Source organism: Rhinolophus hipposideros (genome assembly GCF_964194185.1).
Source record: "Rhinolophus hipposideros genome assembly, chromosome: 5".
NCBI lineage: Eukaryota > Metazoa > Chordata > Mammalia > Chiroptera > Rhinolophidae > Rhinolophus > Rhinolophus hipposideros.
In genome coordinates, this window is record NC_138051.1 from 79,739,527 (window position 1) to 79,757,041 (window position 17,515).

At 38.6% G+C, this 17,515-nt stretch overlaps 1 protein-coding gene across 18 annotated transcripts in view; it reads left to right on the forward strand.

Moving 5' to 3' along the window:
* The window catches only part of TTLL5 (tubulin tyrosine ligase like 5), a 241,135-nt gene extending 224,907 nt beyond the window's left edge, over nucleotides 1–16,228 (forward strand). For all 18 annotated transcript variants that reach the window (XR_013993323.1, XM_081048131.1, XM_081048142.1 and 15 more), the window contains one exon: nucleotides 15,599–16,228. Coding sequence is in view for 17 of the 18 variants with exons in the window: in XM_081048131.1 (XP_080904257.1) it covers nucleotides 15,599–15,621 (23 nt within the window). In the remaining variant the exon portion in view is untranslated. The remainder of the gene's footprint in view (nucleotides 1–15,598) is intronic.
* The last annotated feature ends 1,287 nt before the right edge of the window (nucleotides 16,229–17,515 follow it).

Consider the following 17,515-nt stretch of genomic DNA (forward strand, 5'->3'; position numbering starts at 1 on the left):
TCCTGACATAGATATTTAGGTTGGTATGGAACATTTTCTGAGACATATTGTTAAATAAAATATACCCCAAAAAACCCCACCCCACTGTATCTTATGTTCCCATTTGTATAAAAAAGGGAGAAGGAATATATGTTTGTATGTGCATAGACACACACATGCACCCGTGTAATGAGTCTGGGGTAGAAAGCACACTTTTAACTCTATACCCTGTGTATTGTTTGATTTTTTTTTTTTAATTTGTGCCTGGATTACTTAAAAAAAAAAAAAAACACGAAGAGAAACCGTGTTTAAAGAAGACCTTGAAGAGATGAAATTTAAGTTACTCTATGAAGGCTTTAAACTCTTGTTCTATGCTCCCTACATGGTTATTTGAGTTTTCCAATTCTCTCTCCTTTTTGTCATCATAGTTTGAAAAATCATGATGGTAATAGCTGCTATCTATTGAGCAACTGCTATATTCCAGGTGGATTTTTTTCATTTAATAATTGCGACTCACGCGAGGACTATTTCTCACTCACTCATTTCTTAGCTGAGACTTGTGTATTCCTTCCTCTGGTAGTTTTCAGAAAATAGGGGCCACAGTTCCAAGATTAATTTTCTACGAAATGCCTGACTACCCCTTTGCTTCAGCCAAGGTCAGGGTGATCTTTCTCCTGAGGTGTACATTGGGTCACTTGTGCCCTTGGGGTTTTTTCCCCTCTGTGTTTTCTTTCTCTGGGCTCATTATTTTATTCATTTTCAGTACTTCAGCATTCACTTTCATTCTAATGATTCTGACATCTGAGTCTCCACTGGTGGTATCCAGAATACATTTAGTTGCAGTAACAAATCCCAATTCAGACACTTAAGAAAAAGGGTACGTCTGTTGACTCACATGATGAGAGAATTAGGATAGATAAGAACTAAGTGTGGTCAGATCTTTCTTTCTCTCCGGCCCTCTCTGCCGTATGTTCTTTTCCTCCATCTTTCCTCATCTCTTTTCATTTCTCTTCACAGCTTCATTAACCTCCGTCTTTCCTTCTTTATATGGTTTCTTCCATGTAGCAAGATGCGATGGAGGGGTATAGCTTGAGCAGCTCCAGCCTTATTCTTTCCAGTTTAACGACCACAGAGTCAGAGTGTTTGTCTTTCTCTGTTAGTATATGTAAACCCCAAGGAAGGGTTGTGACTGGCTTGGCGTGGCTGACATGACCACTTCTTACGGCAATTGCTGTGGCCAAGGGGACAGAGCTTTTGACCAGGTCTAGATCGCGTGCCAACTTTTGTGATCAAGAGGATATGGGACTAACATTTGTAGTCTACCCATAATCACCAGATTAGAACAGAGCAGGTGGAGAGCAGTTTCCCAAAGGAAGTGAAAGGAGCCCAAACAACAAGCACGTGGGAAGGGACACTAGGCAGACAGAAACAATGGATTCCCCCCACTTCCCACCCTTAGCTTCTTAGCATCTATGCAAATTAAGTGAGACAGTGCATGCAGTAAATATTTCATATAGTGCCTGGAGCAGAATCATGATAGATGAATATCTGCCACTATTAATATTTCTTTTTAATTGTGGCAAAATACACATAACACAAAATTTACCATTTTAACTATTTTTAAGTGTACAGTTCAGTGGATTAAGTATATTCACATTGTTGTGCCACCATCACCACCATCCATCTCTAGAACTTTTTTTTTTATCTTGCAAAAATGAAACTGTACCCAGTCAACACTAACTCCCCTTCCTCCACCTCATGGCAACCACCATTTTCTTTTCTGTCTATGAATTTTAGTAATCTAGACACCGCATATAATTCGAGTCATACAGTATTTGTCTTTTTTTTTTTTAAGATTTTATTGGGGAAGGGGAACAGGACTTTATTGGGGAACCGTGCGTACTTCTAGGACTTTTTTCCAAGTCAAGTTGTCCTTTCAATCTTAGTTGTGGAGGGCGCAGCTCAGCTCCAGGTCCAGTTGCAGGGGGTGGAGCCCACCATCCCTTGCGGGATTTGAACTAGCAACTTTGTGGTTGAGCGCCCACTGGCCCATGTGGGAATCGAACCAGCAGCCTTCGGAGTTAGGAGCACGGAGCTCTAACCGCCTGAGCCACCGGGCCGGCCCCCAGTATTTATCTTTTTTGTGACTGGCTATTTCACTTAGCATCGTGTCTTCAAGGCTCATCCATGTTGTGGCATGGGTCAGGATTTCCTTCCTGTAAGGCTGAATAATACTCCATTGTATGTATAGACCACATTTTGTTTATCCATTCATCTGTGATGGATACTTGAGTTACTTCCACCTTTTGACTATGGTGAATAATGCTGCTGTGAACACGGGTGTACAAATATTTGTTCAAGTCTGCTTTCAGTTCTTCTGGGTATATACCAAGAAGTAGAATTGCTGAATTGTACAGTAATTCCATTTGTAGCTTTTTGAGGAACCTCCATACTGGTTTCCATAGCAGCTATTATACCAGTTTACATTCCTACCAACAACACACTAGAGTTCGAATTTTCCACTCCTCACCACTACTTACTTTCTTTTCTTTCTTTTTCAATAATAGGTATCCTAATGGGTGCGGCGGTTGTAAGTCTTTCACTTTAACCTTAGGGGCTGAGATAATGCAAGTGCCATTGACAGAATAGGACACCCAAGGGGATAATACAGTTAATATTGTAAAAGTCAAATTTGATGTGATGGTTGAAAATTAAACTCAGAAAAACTCTTCTCAAAAGCCAGGCAGAAGTCAGAGCCAGATGTAGAGTTTAGCCGCCATCTTCATAGAGCTCCCTGTGAAAGGTGTGACTGGATAAATTCTGAGGGAAAGAGTGTAAGAAAGAGCAGCAAAGCGCAGAGGAGAGAAAGCCCGTGGAGCAGTCCAAGGAGGCAGTGCGAGAGACACCGGACTTTTCAGAATCTCAGAGACCCAAAGGGGAGGGATCAGGAGGGTGCGGATGATTGATGAGCTCAGATGCTAAGACAGATGAGGTTTTTTTAATTGCCTGTGAATAAGATTTGGTTAAATGGAATCATTCTCATATGAATATGACCCTGTAGGGTCCTTTAAAAGTTGGCCTTTACAACAATCCTGGGAAGTACACAAGTTATTCCCACATTATGAGAAAGAAACTGAAGCTTGGAGAGCTGAGTACCTCTCAGTTTCCCAAGATGATCAGTTCGCGGGAAGGCAGAGTAGTTCAGAGGTGCCCACTTCAGAGTCAGCACGAGGAGTTGCCCTCTAGTGCCCAGGCCCCCCGCCATCCCTAACGTGTGCCCTCATTCAGTACTTCCTGGCAACGATAACTCCTGGCCCCTCTCAGCGTCCCGTGAACTACTAAGGAGTTTGCTTGTCTAGACTCTAAAGCAGTGGTTTTAAAACCACTGTGGGCCATGACCTGACAGGGTCATCAGAGCAATTAATGGGTCCCAACCAGGCTCATGAGAGCCGGTGGTGGTGTCTTTGGTACCTTCATGTTGGTCACGTGACCTTGACGGTGGTGGATGTCAACCGACAGCACCACGCTGGGGCTTTGGTTTGCTTGTCTTACCACAAAGAAGCAGTTGTTACACATTTCCTAGCACACCACCGGTCACAACCGTCGTTTCTCTTCCCCCCAGTCCCTGCAATGGAGCAGAATGGAATAGAAAGGAAAATACCAGGGTCAATCTATAATAAAAGTAAGAGTGGCTTTATGAGACTTTTTTGTTTAAGTCATAAAGATGTTTATGGCTGTGTTCATATCAGATGTATTTTTCACGATGCGTCGCAGTAAAAAATAAAAAAGGTTTGTAAGTAACTCATCCCTTCACGTACCTTCCTCAGGTACGTAAAAGTCTGCTGTTTTCCTGATCTTTAGGCAAAGCACTGGTATCCGGCGCCCTTTTGAATTAATGCTGTCTACGGCCGTACCAACCTGAGTGCACTCAATCTCGTCTGATTAATGCTGTATCTAGTCTAGGAGGAATAAGACTGAATTTTTATCAGGCTAGAAATTATTGTGTATGTAGAATACACAAAATCTCTATATATCACCTCTTTTGAACTCACAGCCACATAAAACTCTTCTTAAACCATACCAAGAATTTTTCTACAGTGAGAATGTGTTTGTCCTATAGACAGAAAACAATAATCATTGTTAAATCCCAAAGATGGCAAAGCTAGTAAACAGCAGAAATCAGGTTTAAGCCCTTAGCTTTGTGTATTCTCTACCATTCTTCGTTACTAGAACTCTCTATAAAGAAGTTAAATCTTTTTAAGAAAGTAAAGAAACTTTTTTGAAATAAATCATCTTTTAATGATTTAGTGATTTACAAATGCAGATTTTCTACATATACACAGTATATATAAATATTTTATATATAAACATATATAAATATATCAGATATACTTAAGTGGATTATGCTTCAAAACTAGATAGATGTAGATAGATCTTAGAGTTAAATCCCAGGAATCGAAGGATTTCAATCAGCCTCACAATTTTTAAATTTTTGTAAAAGGGAAGTTATTAAATATCCTCATGCAAAAAAGAAAAAAAACCTCTGCAAACAAGTTAAATGGTCTACTGTTGGGTTGCTATCTAAATGTAGTTACAAAAAGAAATACTTTTCACTGAGCGACATTTGGAACTCATTCAATTAGATTTATATTTCTAGTCCATGATGTAATTTTATCATGTTCATCTTACTGGTCTGTAATAAGAAAATGAACCAGAATAAGACGAACGTGGTTTTTACAAGTTTGTAAGAGTTAAATATACTTTCAAAAATGAGTTCTGTACATTTTTCTTAGAAGAATTAGGCTTCTTGTGTACATGACTTTAGTTGTTTACATTAGAATTCCTTAAAATAGCATTTTATTGAAACTATTCGACGCTCATTTTTGCAAGGAGAAAGTAAATCCCCCCCATAGATGGACACTTGAGCCCATGTTGGTTTTAGCCTGTAAGAGTTAAGCCAAGTGCCTATACTGTTCATTAGAAATGAAGGAGAAGGATTTCTGGGAGGGGAGACGAGAGCTTGGTGGTGCTGCTGTGGTCAGCCAGCTCCCTTCTCCCGTGTGGCTGCATTTCAGAGTGACTCAGGGGCTGCCTTGGCTCTGAACAAACCCTTGCAGCTGTGCCCGGCGCCTTTGTGTCACCCAGGCAGGGTTTCATGAAATGGATCTGCTGCTCTTGTGCCTATGTTGTTCATTCCTACATACTGGAGCCGTGCCCGGGAAGGTGAGGGGCCAGCAGGTTGGCCCTCACTCCCCAGCTGTCCCTTTCTCCCAATGTCACTCAGGATATAAATAAATCAATTCATTCAGTCTCTGTCTTATCAAACCAAAGCGTTGCCAGATGATACTACCAGGGCCACTCTGATCAGTTGGAAAGACTTAGGGGACAAATCTAAGAGGCATCACTTATACAGCCTTTGCATTTAGGTAATTTAAAAAATTAAGTTCTTACTTTTATTTCTGTAACTCACCTCAGACCTTGGAAGGAGAAAAATCACTCCATTTACATGTGCATAGTGTTTGAGGTCGGGGCCTTCTTTACCGGCCTGGAAGTCATGAATTGTCTCTCTTCTCAGCTGGAAAAGCCACCAGTCAGATGAGTTCATTGAAATACTGCATCTCTTTCGTACGGACAGCTGATGGGTGGTAGGAGCCCTGGTCTGGAGCAGGGATGGCTGCTCATCACACCAGGCCTTTTGCTGTTTGCACATGCACAGTTTGCACTGTTAGTTGGAAGTCTTTTGCTACCCATAGGAAACACTGCTAATGATCATTTCCCACATCAGTCAATCGAATATTTACCCAGCAACTGCCATGTAAATATTTACATGGCAAAATGCTGGGAGCTCAGGTCATGTGAAGATTTGTAAGACGTGGTCTTTGCACTTAAAAGAGTATAGCAGGGGAAATGAGTGATACGTGCAAGACAGAGTGTTCCCCTCCTCCCCCGCAAAAAAGGCAAAGAAACAATGATTTTTATATAGTTTAGGAAAATCTGTCCACCATTCCCTCTCAGGGAACTTAAGCCTCAAAGTGAACATGGAATGTGAATCTGCTGGTCCTTCAGTAGTTCTCTATTCCTAGGTGCCTCTTGTAGTGTATTCACCTTGACAAACGTCAATCAGTATTGAAAACTATTTTTATTCACTGTGTTAAAGTAACGCAAGCCAGTTACTTTAACCTGGTGCTAATGGAAGAACCGCAGGCTAGAAGAAAAATAGGGTTCGTAGGACTCGCTGGTAGTTGCCAGATGAATAAAATGTATTTTACAGGTGCTTTAAGAATTTTAAGAGTAAGCCTTATGATATTTTATGTTTGTATTGCTTGTTGACTTTAGAACTAACCTAATATGTACTAACCTAATACGATGTAACTTCATTTATTTGATAAACTCAAAGTGAGTGTATATATACATATATACACGTATATATATGTGTATATATGTATATATACACATATATATACGTGTATATATATATATGTGTGTGTGTGTATGTATATATACATATATATAGTATGATCCATAGACATTTTACCAAACAAAAACAAAGAATTTCCAGGTCAGGGCATCAAAGCAAAAAAGAAGATGAGTTAACTTCAAAAATGGTTTATCAAAGTAAAAAAAAAAAAAAAAAGCCGGGCTATGACCATGGACACAGAAGCACCGAGGGGGCAAATGCAGTCACATTATTGTCCTGTGTACCTTTCCTGCCCTTATGACCCCAATAGTGGGTCACCAGGCAGGAGGAGGAATTGAAGCAGGTCTGGACCAGAATTACGGCAGCGTGTAACGGGAATAGGCAAATCCCAAGTTGGAGGGTCTGGCAAGAAACCCTTCATATAAAGTTCATCTAAAGTTCTCCATGTAACTGTCAACCAGAAATAAGCCCTCCCCTCCCACCTGACGTCCACACCCTCACGCACTGAAAGAAAATTACCTGTCTTGAACCTTGGTGCTGAGTGAGATGGTAGGGGGAATTCTACCCTGATCATTTATTATTGAAAATTGGGACGTGTAAGCTTGGGCATGAATTCATATTCCCTAGGCGCCCTGAAAAACTTCAGATTGAGAATTTAGTTTAAGGTGGTTCCAGGCACTTTAGTAGTGGTTCCAGGCACTTAATAGAGTCAAATTCTTATTTTTGCTGGAGGAATCCTCCTTCAACTGAAATCACAAACACAATTCCCACAGAAATTCCCACAGAAAGTTCTAAGAACTGTGAGGTCACAGTGTAAAAGTCAAAAACAATAAGGAAACATGGAACTATAAGCAAAAGCCAGCAAAAATAATAGATAACCGTTTTAGACCTGCAAAGACCTGCTAAGATATTGAAACTACCAGATATACAATAAAAAATAAGTTTTCTTGTATGTTTAGAGAAATTAAAGAAGGGAATAAAAGTCTGAGTAAAACCAAGAGATTAAAATTATGACCAAGCAGATCTGAAAAAACCAAGTTTGAAAATCATTGAATGGGCTTAACTATAGATTAGACCTAGTTGAAGAGAGATTTAATAAGTCCGAAAATGTACATTTAGAGAAGTTATTTGGAATGCAGCACAGAAAAAAAAAAAAAAGTGGTGAGAAACCAAGTGAGAAAGTCCAAAACATACCTAATTGGAGTCTGGAAAGAAAAAATGGAACAGGGACCATATTTGAAGAGATAATGGCTAAAAAAACTTCTGAAACTAATGAAAGATACACAAATTGCAGTGAATCACAAGAAATCCACACCTAGACATACCATACTAAAACTTTAGAATACTAAAGACAAAAATGTTAAAAGCAGCTGGGGAGAAAATAAGGCTTTCCAAAGGAATGCCAATTTGATTGACAGCATATTTCTCAACAGTAATAGAGGAAACCAAAATACAGTGTAATGTTGCCATTGATGAAAGAAAATAATTACCAAACCAGAAATGTATTTTAAGCAAATTATCTTTCAAGGATGAGGATGAAATAAAGATGTTTTCCAACACATAAAACCCCTCAAAATTGGTCCCTAGTAAACCTTCCCAAAGGGAAGGATTCTAAAGAATGTATTTCCAACAGAGGAACGTGATACCAGAAAAAGGTCTGAGACGCAAGGTGGAACTATGAGCAAAGAATGTGTAAAAATATGGGCAAATATAAACATAACCAATAAAATGATGATAATGTTCTTGTGGTGTTAAAAAAAAAAGGGAGGAAAGAGAGGGAATGAAAATATTCAACATCAGTACCATGTAAATCAAAGGGAGGATATGGTCAGAGTTAAAGTAGTCTAACTTGATTTTATACCATGAAAAGGTTAAAAATATTGATTAATTTCAGCTCTACATAGTTAACATATACAAATGCAAAAAGGAATAGAGTAACTACTAAAAGAATAGAAATATAAAACTTCCAAGGTAGTAGAAACAAATGGAATGAGGAGAAAAAATAATCCATAAGGAGGAAAAGAAAGCAGAGAAAAGGTGAAACAAATAGCACAACTTAAAACAGTAGAAATAAATAAAAATATTAATAATTACAAAACTGTGAGTGGACTGACTATTCCAGTTAAAGTCAAAGACTGAATCACTCAGCAAATATTTACTGAGCATCTGCTGTGTGCTGGACACCGTTCTAGGTGCTAGGCACACAGCAGTGAGCAAAACACCCAAAATCCCTAATGGGAGGGATAGGCACCAAACCAAATAAGTAGCACAAATAATTCATTGGATAGTGGTAAGTGTCCTAGAGAAAAAAATAAAGCCATGAAAGAACATAGAGAATTAGGAGACTCACTATTCTAAATAGGAGTAGTCCGGAAGAGGGGCGTTTGAGTGAAAACCGAAAGGAGTTGAGGGAGTCAGCCAGTGGATATTTAGGGAAGGGAATTCCAGGCAGGGGGAACAGCATGAGCACATGCCTTGAAGGGGAATTGTGACAGCTGTGTTTGGGAAATACTAGCAGACCAATGGGGCTGCAGTGTAGGAAGTGAAGAGGAGAGGGAGAATAGGTAAGACTCCTGAGACAATGAGGGGCCAGCCAGATCATGAAGGCTGCACTCAGTGGGCCAAGGAAAGCACTTGCGCTTTTCTGAGTTACATGGGAGCCAGCAGAGGGTTCTGGGCAGAGGAGTGCATGAGCTGATGGTGAATTTAACAGGCTCTCCATGACATCAGGTGGGGGCAAGGTAGGAGCAGTAGAGATGGCGGGAAATGGTCAACCAGAAATGGATATACTGTCAGCCTTGATTTTAAAAAATCCACTTTTAGGCCGTTTAAAAGAGACATACCTAAAACACAAGGATATAAAAAGGATGAAAGAAAAAGGTTGGGAAAAGATATACCAGGGGATGTAGTTATATTCATCAGACAAAATAGATTTGAGGACAGAAAGCACATTAAGAAATAAAGAGAGTCACTATATTATGGCTGAAAGTTGTAAAGATTCACCAGCAAAGTGTTTAACCTTTTCTTATTGACTCATTTTAACTAGTATATTTAGTGATTTTTAAAATTAAATAAAAAAACGTATTTGTGAAAAACACAAAACCATAAAGAGAAATAGACAAATTCACCTTCATATTGGAATGTTTTAATATAACTCAGTAATTGGTAGATCAAGCAGTCTGAAAATCAGTTATGTTTTAGGAAATTTGAACCACACAATTAACAGATCTAACAGATATATGTAGAACATCACACTAAATAAATGCATAATACACATTTTTCGCAAGCGTCCGTGGAGTATTTGCAGAAACTATGTGCTAGGCCTTAAATCGCATTTCAAAGATTATATCCCCTGATCATAATGCAGTAACAAAAACATAACTGGAAAATCCTCATGTATGTAGGAATTAAAGAGTTAACTCATCAAGAAAATCATAATATTTAGAAAATACTATTTATAAAAACCTGAGGAATGTAGCTAAAGCAATATTAAAGGAAAATTTATATTTACAGTAAGGAGAGGGGAGAGGCTGAAAATTAATGTGCTAAGTATCTGGCTTATGAAAATGAAAAACAAAATAAATCCAAAGAAAGTAAAAGTAAAGAAAAATAAATGATAATAAGGATAAAAGAGGAAATTAATAAAATAGAAAATAGGCCTACAGTCAGGAGGAACAAATAGAAATATTATCATACATGCCTCAGAGATTAAACAGATGGTAGGAAGATACTATGAATAACTTTATGCTGAGACATTTTTAAAATTTTGGTGAGATGGATACAATTTTAGTATTTCACTTACAAAATTTACTCAAGAAGAAATATAAAGTCCAAACAGTCCTTTAATTATTAGGAAATTGAATCAAGAACAAAACTTTTCCCACAGTTACACCAGGCTTTTATGATTTCACTGAACATCCATGGAGCAGATAAACCAATCTTCTGCAAACTGTTCCAGGCAGAAGAAAAGAGGGACCACTTCCCAACTCTTATTATCTTAATCTCAAAACCTAATGAGGACAATCCCCCCCAAAAGTTCTAAAAGTTCTAAAAGTTCTTCATTGTAGATATATTATAAATGCGAAAAATTCGGAATAAAACATTAGCAAACTGAGTGTAGCAATGTTAAAAGAGACATTACATCATAATCCAGTTAAGTTTATCCCAGAGATTCAAGGCCTGTTTAATAGTAAAAAATTGACTAATGTAATTTACTGCAGTAACAGTTTAAAGGGGGAAAAATCATAGGCTCCTCTCAGTGGACACAGAATGAGCATTTAATAAAAGTCAACATTCTCATGACTTAAAAAAAAAAGTCCTCACTACCTAAGAATAGAAGGAAAACCTAATAGTAAAGTACCTCTACAAAAAGCCAACAATAACCATCACACTATTTGTTTGGAAACTTTGAAAGCATTCCGTTTAAGATGAAGAGCAAGACAAGGGAGCCCCTTACTTCTGTTGAGGGTTGGACAGGAAGTCGTTGTAGTCAGTAAAGTACAAGGGAAGCCGATGACATAGGAATCAGACAGGAAGCAGCAAACCTGTCATTCTTCTCAGATAATGTGCTTATCTGATTGGAAACGCCAAAAGAATGTTCAAATAAATGATTAGCTTTGTAAGCGAGTTTTCCTAAATCAAGTACATTTCTGTACATCAGCAACAAAGAGGGAGAGCCTGTGATTCTAGAAAAGATACCCTTTGTATCAAAGGTATAATCATCAAAATGTATAGTGTACCTAGGGAAAAAAATCTAACAAAAGATGTATAAGACCTATTGTTTAAAAATATTATAAAACTTTAAAAAGAGGCACTTTAAAAAAAAATTAATGGAGCGATATATACTTGTTCATAGATGGAAAGTCAGTTTAGTAAAGATGTCAGTTCTCCCCAAAATTGATCCATAGATTTGAGAGGGTATTAGTTTATTATTATTATTATTATTATTATTATTATTATTATTATTTGACAAGCTGATTCTAAAATTTATGTGGAAGAAGAAAAGGCCAAAAATAATCCTTCTCATAATGAATGGGAATGAGAGATGAGATGTTCTTATCAGATACCAAGAATTCATACCACGATTCTTATCAAGCTAAGGTAATTAAGAGAGCTTGGAGTTGCCATAGAACACAGAACCCTAAAACGAGTCTCCTGTATGGAAACAGTGGATGACAGAGAAACATTGCCGTTAAAGGAGGAAAGGATGGACTTTGCAATAAATGATGCTAGGACAATTCGTTATTGTGTGGGGACAGTGAAATTAGATCTTTGCTTTACACTGTGCACAATTTTAGGGTGGATTAAAGACTTAAATAGGAAAGGCAAAAGTGTCCATCTTTTGTAAGACATTATAGGACAATATCATTATGAACGTGGTGTTAATGGAAGGATTTCTTAAATTAGACCCAAAAAGTAGAGACTTATAAAGATGAAAACTGATAAATTTGACTTTGTTCAAATTAAGAAATTCTAATCTAAGACACCACAGAGATATTATGGGGTTTTTTTTTGTTTTCCTTTTTCCTTGAGTCCTTATTCATTAGAGATACATTCTGAAATATTTATGGGTGAAATGATGTGTTATTTTGGGTGTACTTTCAAGTACATCAGGAAAAAAATCCTGGCGAGAGAGATGAAACAAGGTAGATTGTTGATAATTATTGAAGGTAAATGATGGGAACAACAAAGGGTCTTACACTAGTTTATTTTCTGTGTATGTTTGAAGTTTTTTATTTGAAAAGTTTTTTTTAAAAGAAACCATCCATTTTAATGGTGACTGTCCTACATTTTCTGGAAACCTTAACATTTAAAAAAAACTCATTTTCTAGAAAGGTCATCAGTTAAGTGTGCATCTAAATGCTATCTAATTTTTATCTGTGAGTAAAACTGTCCTTATAAATTAATAAATCATGAAGCAACCTTTAAAAATACCATAAACAGGGTGGAGAGACAAGTCATAAACTAGGTGAAGGTGTTTATAACACATAGAACCAAGAAATTGTATCCAAGATATTGAGCAAAGGACTTTAAAAATCAGTGAGCAGTTTCTTAGATAGGACATCAAGGATAAGCAATAAAAGAAAAATATAGACAAAGTGGACATCATCAGAATTTTCAAATTTTGTGTTTCAAAGAGCATCATCAAGAAAGTGAAATGCCAACCCATAGAATGAGAGAAAATATCTGCAAGTCATGTGTGCGATAAAGGACTTGTACCTAGAAGATACAGAGAAGTCTAACAGCTCAATAATAAAAAAGAACTCAATTTTTTAAATGGACAAAGGATCTGAACAGACATTTCTCCAACGAAGATATACAATGCCAGTAAACATATGAAAAGATTCACAACATCATTAGCCACTGGGGAAATGCAAATCAAAACCCATGAGAATACTACTTCACACCCACCAGAATGGCTATAACAGAAAGACAGACAATAACAAATGTGAGTAATGATGCAGGGAAATTAGAACATTCATACATTGCTGATGGGACTGTAAAATGGTGCGACTGCTTTGGAAAATAGTTTGGCAAGTTTGTCGAACCATTAAACATAGCTTACCATATCACCCAGCAATTCCATTCTTACGTATATACCCACCTGAAATGAAAACATATGTCTAAACAAAAACTTGTACATGAATGTTTATAGCAGCATTATGAATAATAGCCAAGAGGTGGAAACAACCCAAATGCCCATCAGCTGATGAGTGAATAAATATTAGGTGCATGCAAAAGTAATTGCGTTTTAAAAGGTTAAACATAATTGCAAAAACCACCTAATATTCACCATTACTTTTGCACCAACCTAATAAAATGTAGTATATACAAGGTGTGACCAAACAATGTGGTGAATGTTTAAATTAAAAAAAAATTACAGTAAAAGACACATTGCCATTAATCCCCCTCAAAATACTCTCCCTTGCTTCGATCATACTTATCCCATCCTTCTCGCCACTTTCTGAAGCAGTTCTGGAAGTCCTCTTTCATGAATGTCTTTAGTTGCGTTGTCATGGCTGCCTTGATGTCCTGAATCGATTCAAAATGTTTACCTTTCATGGTCATTTTGACTTTGGGGAGGAGCCAGAAGTCACACGGTTCCAGATCCGGTGAATAAAGTGGATAAGGACACACTGTAATGTTTTTATTTGACAGAAATTGCCATATACCAGAAGTGATGTGTGACATGGAGCCTTTCCATTGTGATAAAAAAATATACGGTGAATGCTGCTGCTGAGTGCCATCCAATGGAAAGGCAGGGATCGTCAATATGGGAAGCGGCACGTCGAACCTAGTAATAGTGTGTGACAAGTTTCAACTTGTTCAGTGCAGTCAGTCAGGTGTGACCTATGGTTGAGAGAAGATGTGTTTTAAAGTGTGTCGTAAATCATCCTCCATTATGACAACGCTCCGTGTCACACATCACTTCTGATACAGCAATTTGTGTCAAATAAGAACATTACAGTGTGTCCTCAACCACCTTAATCACCGGATCTGGCACCATGCGACTTCTGGCTCTTCCCCAAAGTCAAAATGATTCAGGACATTGAGGCAGCCATGACAGTGCAACTAAAGACACTCACGAAAGAGGACTCTAGAACTGCTTCAGAAAGAGGCAAGAACCATGGGTTAAGTGTGTTCGAAGTGAGGGGGAATATTTTGAGAGGGATTAATGGCAATGTGTCTTTTATTGTAATAAATTTTTATTATTTAAACATTCACCATATTTTTGTATCATACCTTGTTACACATAACGGAATATTGTTCAGTCACAAAAAGGAATAGAATAATGGCATATGCTACAACATGGATGAACCTTGAAGACATCCTGTAAGTGAAAGAAGCCAGACACAAGGATGACATGTTATGAGTCCATTTATGTGAAATGTCCAAAATAGACAAATCTATAGAGACAGAAATAGATTAGTGGCCATCTAGGCCTGGGGAATGAAATGTGTGAGGGTGATGGCTAAGAGATATGGGGTTTCATTTTCTTTCAATGAAAATGTTCTAGAATTGATTTTGGTGATAGAACTCAGAATATACTAAAAGCCACTGAATTATACACATGATGGGTGAATTGTATGGTATGTGAATTATATCTCAATAAAGCTGTTTAAACAAAAGATCAATAAACAGCAACTCAATAGGAAAATAAACAAGACATATTTTGCAGAAGAAAAAACATGTATGCACAATAGATACTTGAAAAGAAGCTCAAAGTTATTCCTAATCAGGGAAATGCTAATTAAAACCACAGGATGATACCATTGTACACTCAGTTGATATGCAAAAATTTTAAACTCAGACAATGCCATTGTTCCACATATAGAAAAGTGGAGAAATGAGGGAAGCTCATCCCTTGACAGAGGGGGAATGAGGTACAACCACTTTAGAAAATAATAGGGCATTATTTTTAGAGAGTTGAAGATGCAGGTATTTATGACCTGGCAATTCCACTAAGTATATACCTAAAGAAAATCTCCCATTGTATGCTGAGATCACGTGTAAGCGTAATCACAGCAGCACTATAAAATTCAAAACCACATAAAACTAAACAATGTAATATTTAGGGACATAAGTATATATAGTAAATATTTAACCTGTTATTAAAAAGCAAACAAGAGAAGGAGAAACACAAAATTCAGGATAGTAGGTATGGAAGGAATTGGGAGAGTCTCACAGGGGATTCTGGGTAATGGTGATGTCCCTTTTCTTAAACTGGGTGGCAGGGTGTATGTGTCTGTTGTGGGGGTGGAGGCAAGGGATACAAGGCAGACTGTTACCTGACAGCCTGAGGAAAAATTTAGACAAACTCAGAGCAGTTTTTCCATGCGGCTCAATATTGAACGGTAATAATGCTGACCCTGAGTTTCTAGGAAAGGTTAACAAATTTAACATCTTCTATTTGATTATCAAAAGGGATAAAGTGTTCTTATCCAGGGGGGAAAAAAAGAAAGAAACTAAGAGAACTACACAAAAGGGCAGCAGCAGCAGAATGCAAGTGTTTTAAAAAGGTTTCCAATAAAAGTGGTTAAAATGGAAAGTTTTCTACTTCAAGGTAAACTTCATTTATTCGGGCCACACACCTTCTTTATTCTTCGGTAACGCTAACTAAAGCAGACATTGCTGTAAGTATAATAAGTAAAACCCCATACTCTCGTTCGGGTCACTCAGTGGTTGATTTTCTCTCTTCAGATCCTGCTCACACTAAGAGATGAAGCACAGACATGCGGAGGAAGAAGCCACTCACTACTCCCTCTACCCCTGGTGCCAGGGGGAAGCGCTGCAAGGGGTCCATAGTATTATTTTTGCTGCTCTGATCCCCAAAGCCTTGGAGCAGAAGTGGCAGTAGATTGTTGCCAGTCATCCAATCCAGACTTTTATGGAGATGACAGGAAAACACATCAGCTGGATTTCGATGGAACTTGGCAGTGGGGACGTTCAACTGGTGATATATACCCCGAGAGAGCACGCGTGTACATTTTACCCCTCTACCCCTCCCCCAACTGCTTAGGTCTTTTCTGTCCCTGCCCTGCTACCACACAGAGGTGATATAAAAGAGGCTCTTTGGCTATTTGCATTTCGCTTCCTCTTCTTTTCCAGATTGCAGTTTTAAGCTTTACTTCCTACAAGCCTAAAATCCCAACAACGTTGTCTACCAAAGTTGTTCTTCCCTTTGCAGAGGGTTTGGGGAGAAAGGGGAAGCTTCCATCACCAGTTTCCCAGAGAGTGGAGGAAAGTCGGTGCGCTGCTGATCACGTGAGCCATGGTAAAGGCTCCCTTTGGAATTACTGATTTCTAAAATTAATAAAGTAATTCGATTTTTATTTTCTTTTTTTCCATTTACTAATTTCCCAACAATCAGTATTCACAAACGAGACTGAAATGGAACCAACTCGTCACTCTATTTCATTGCTGAGCAATTTTTTAAACTTCATTTTAGAAATGTGAGCTCTAGAGAGAGGTTTTATTCTTACATTTTCTTTCAGCAGATGGTGGGCCCAGGCTGTTCCCCAAGGGTGGCTCCCGCACCTGGGAGGCCGGTCTGTGCAAATGCCTCCATTATCAGACCCCAGCAGACAGGTCCTCCAGGGCACGTGACTCTGCAGGGACACGGTGCTTACCTAACCAGTTCCTGAGAGTGATGCGGGGCAGCTTCTTGGCTTCCTACCTGCCTGTCCTCTGCTGCTCTCATGCTGCCTCATCTTTCCCAGGTCCTCTCTCTGGCTTCTGCTGGAGAAAAAGTTGAAAGGTGGGCAGCAGAAGCCACCAAAGGATTCGCTTAGCAGCCCTAGGGAGTTATTGGGTGAAAATCCAGAGTCGGGGGTTTCTCCAGCAATGTGCTATCGACTCAGCTTTGAAAGCCCCAAAGAAAAGGGACTTTCTTGCCTTTGTGGTGGATGAAAACAAAGGTTTGAGCACACTGAAGCATTTTGTTGGCCTGCAAAGGATGAGGTCTGTCGGTTGCAAGAGAAACGGAGAGAATGTGTTACAGATGTTCTGGGACTTCTGGTTAGTAGTCTGAGGACAACTTAACTGTTTGCTAACCTGTTTGCGAATTGGTTAGGAGATGAATTTGAATTCCTTTATAGTCCCCCGCTGATGTTTAGAATTAGGAAATAAGGTGTTTGGGCAGACTCACCCTATGGACCTTGTGAGAAAGGATGAGAGGCTGTGAGCCCAGTAAAGAGCTTTTAGATCAACTAGCGTGCTTGGACTTGTCCTAAGTAGCCAATCAGAATTGAGTCCTCGAGCTAATCTTCCTGCATTTCCCACGTGCTGATCGGGTGTAAGACCAGACTCCAGATCTCGCCTATCACTTACCCAAATACACTCAAGTCATTTTTAGCAGGACTAGGCTGCTCTTGGTAAGAAACCAGATGGGTCACGTGATACCCCTTCAGCAGCAGTGTCTTTCCCAGAGTCCCTCCGTACCCTCCCTCAAAACAAGCGTGTATTTTTGAAGACGGACAATGGTTTGAGTTTCTGTAGTGCCTGTAAGTAACACGTGGGATGGGGAGGATGCCCATGTTTGTATGTGTTGATTAAGATAAGAATAGAGCTCTAACATAAAGAGAACAGTTGGAGTCCCAGTGCGTTCTGTTTGCTTTG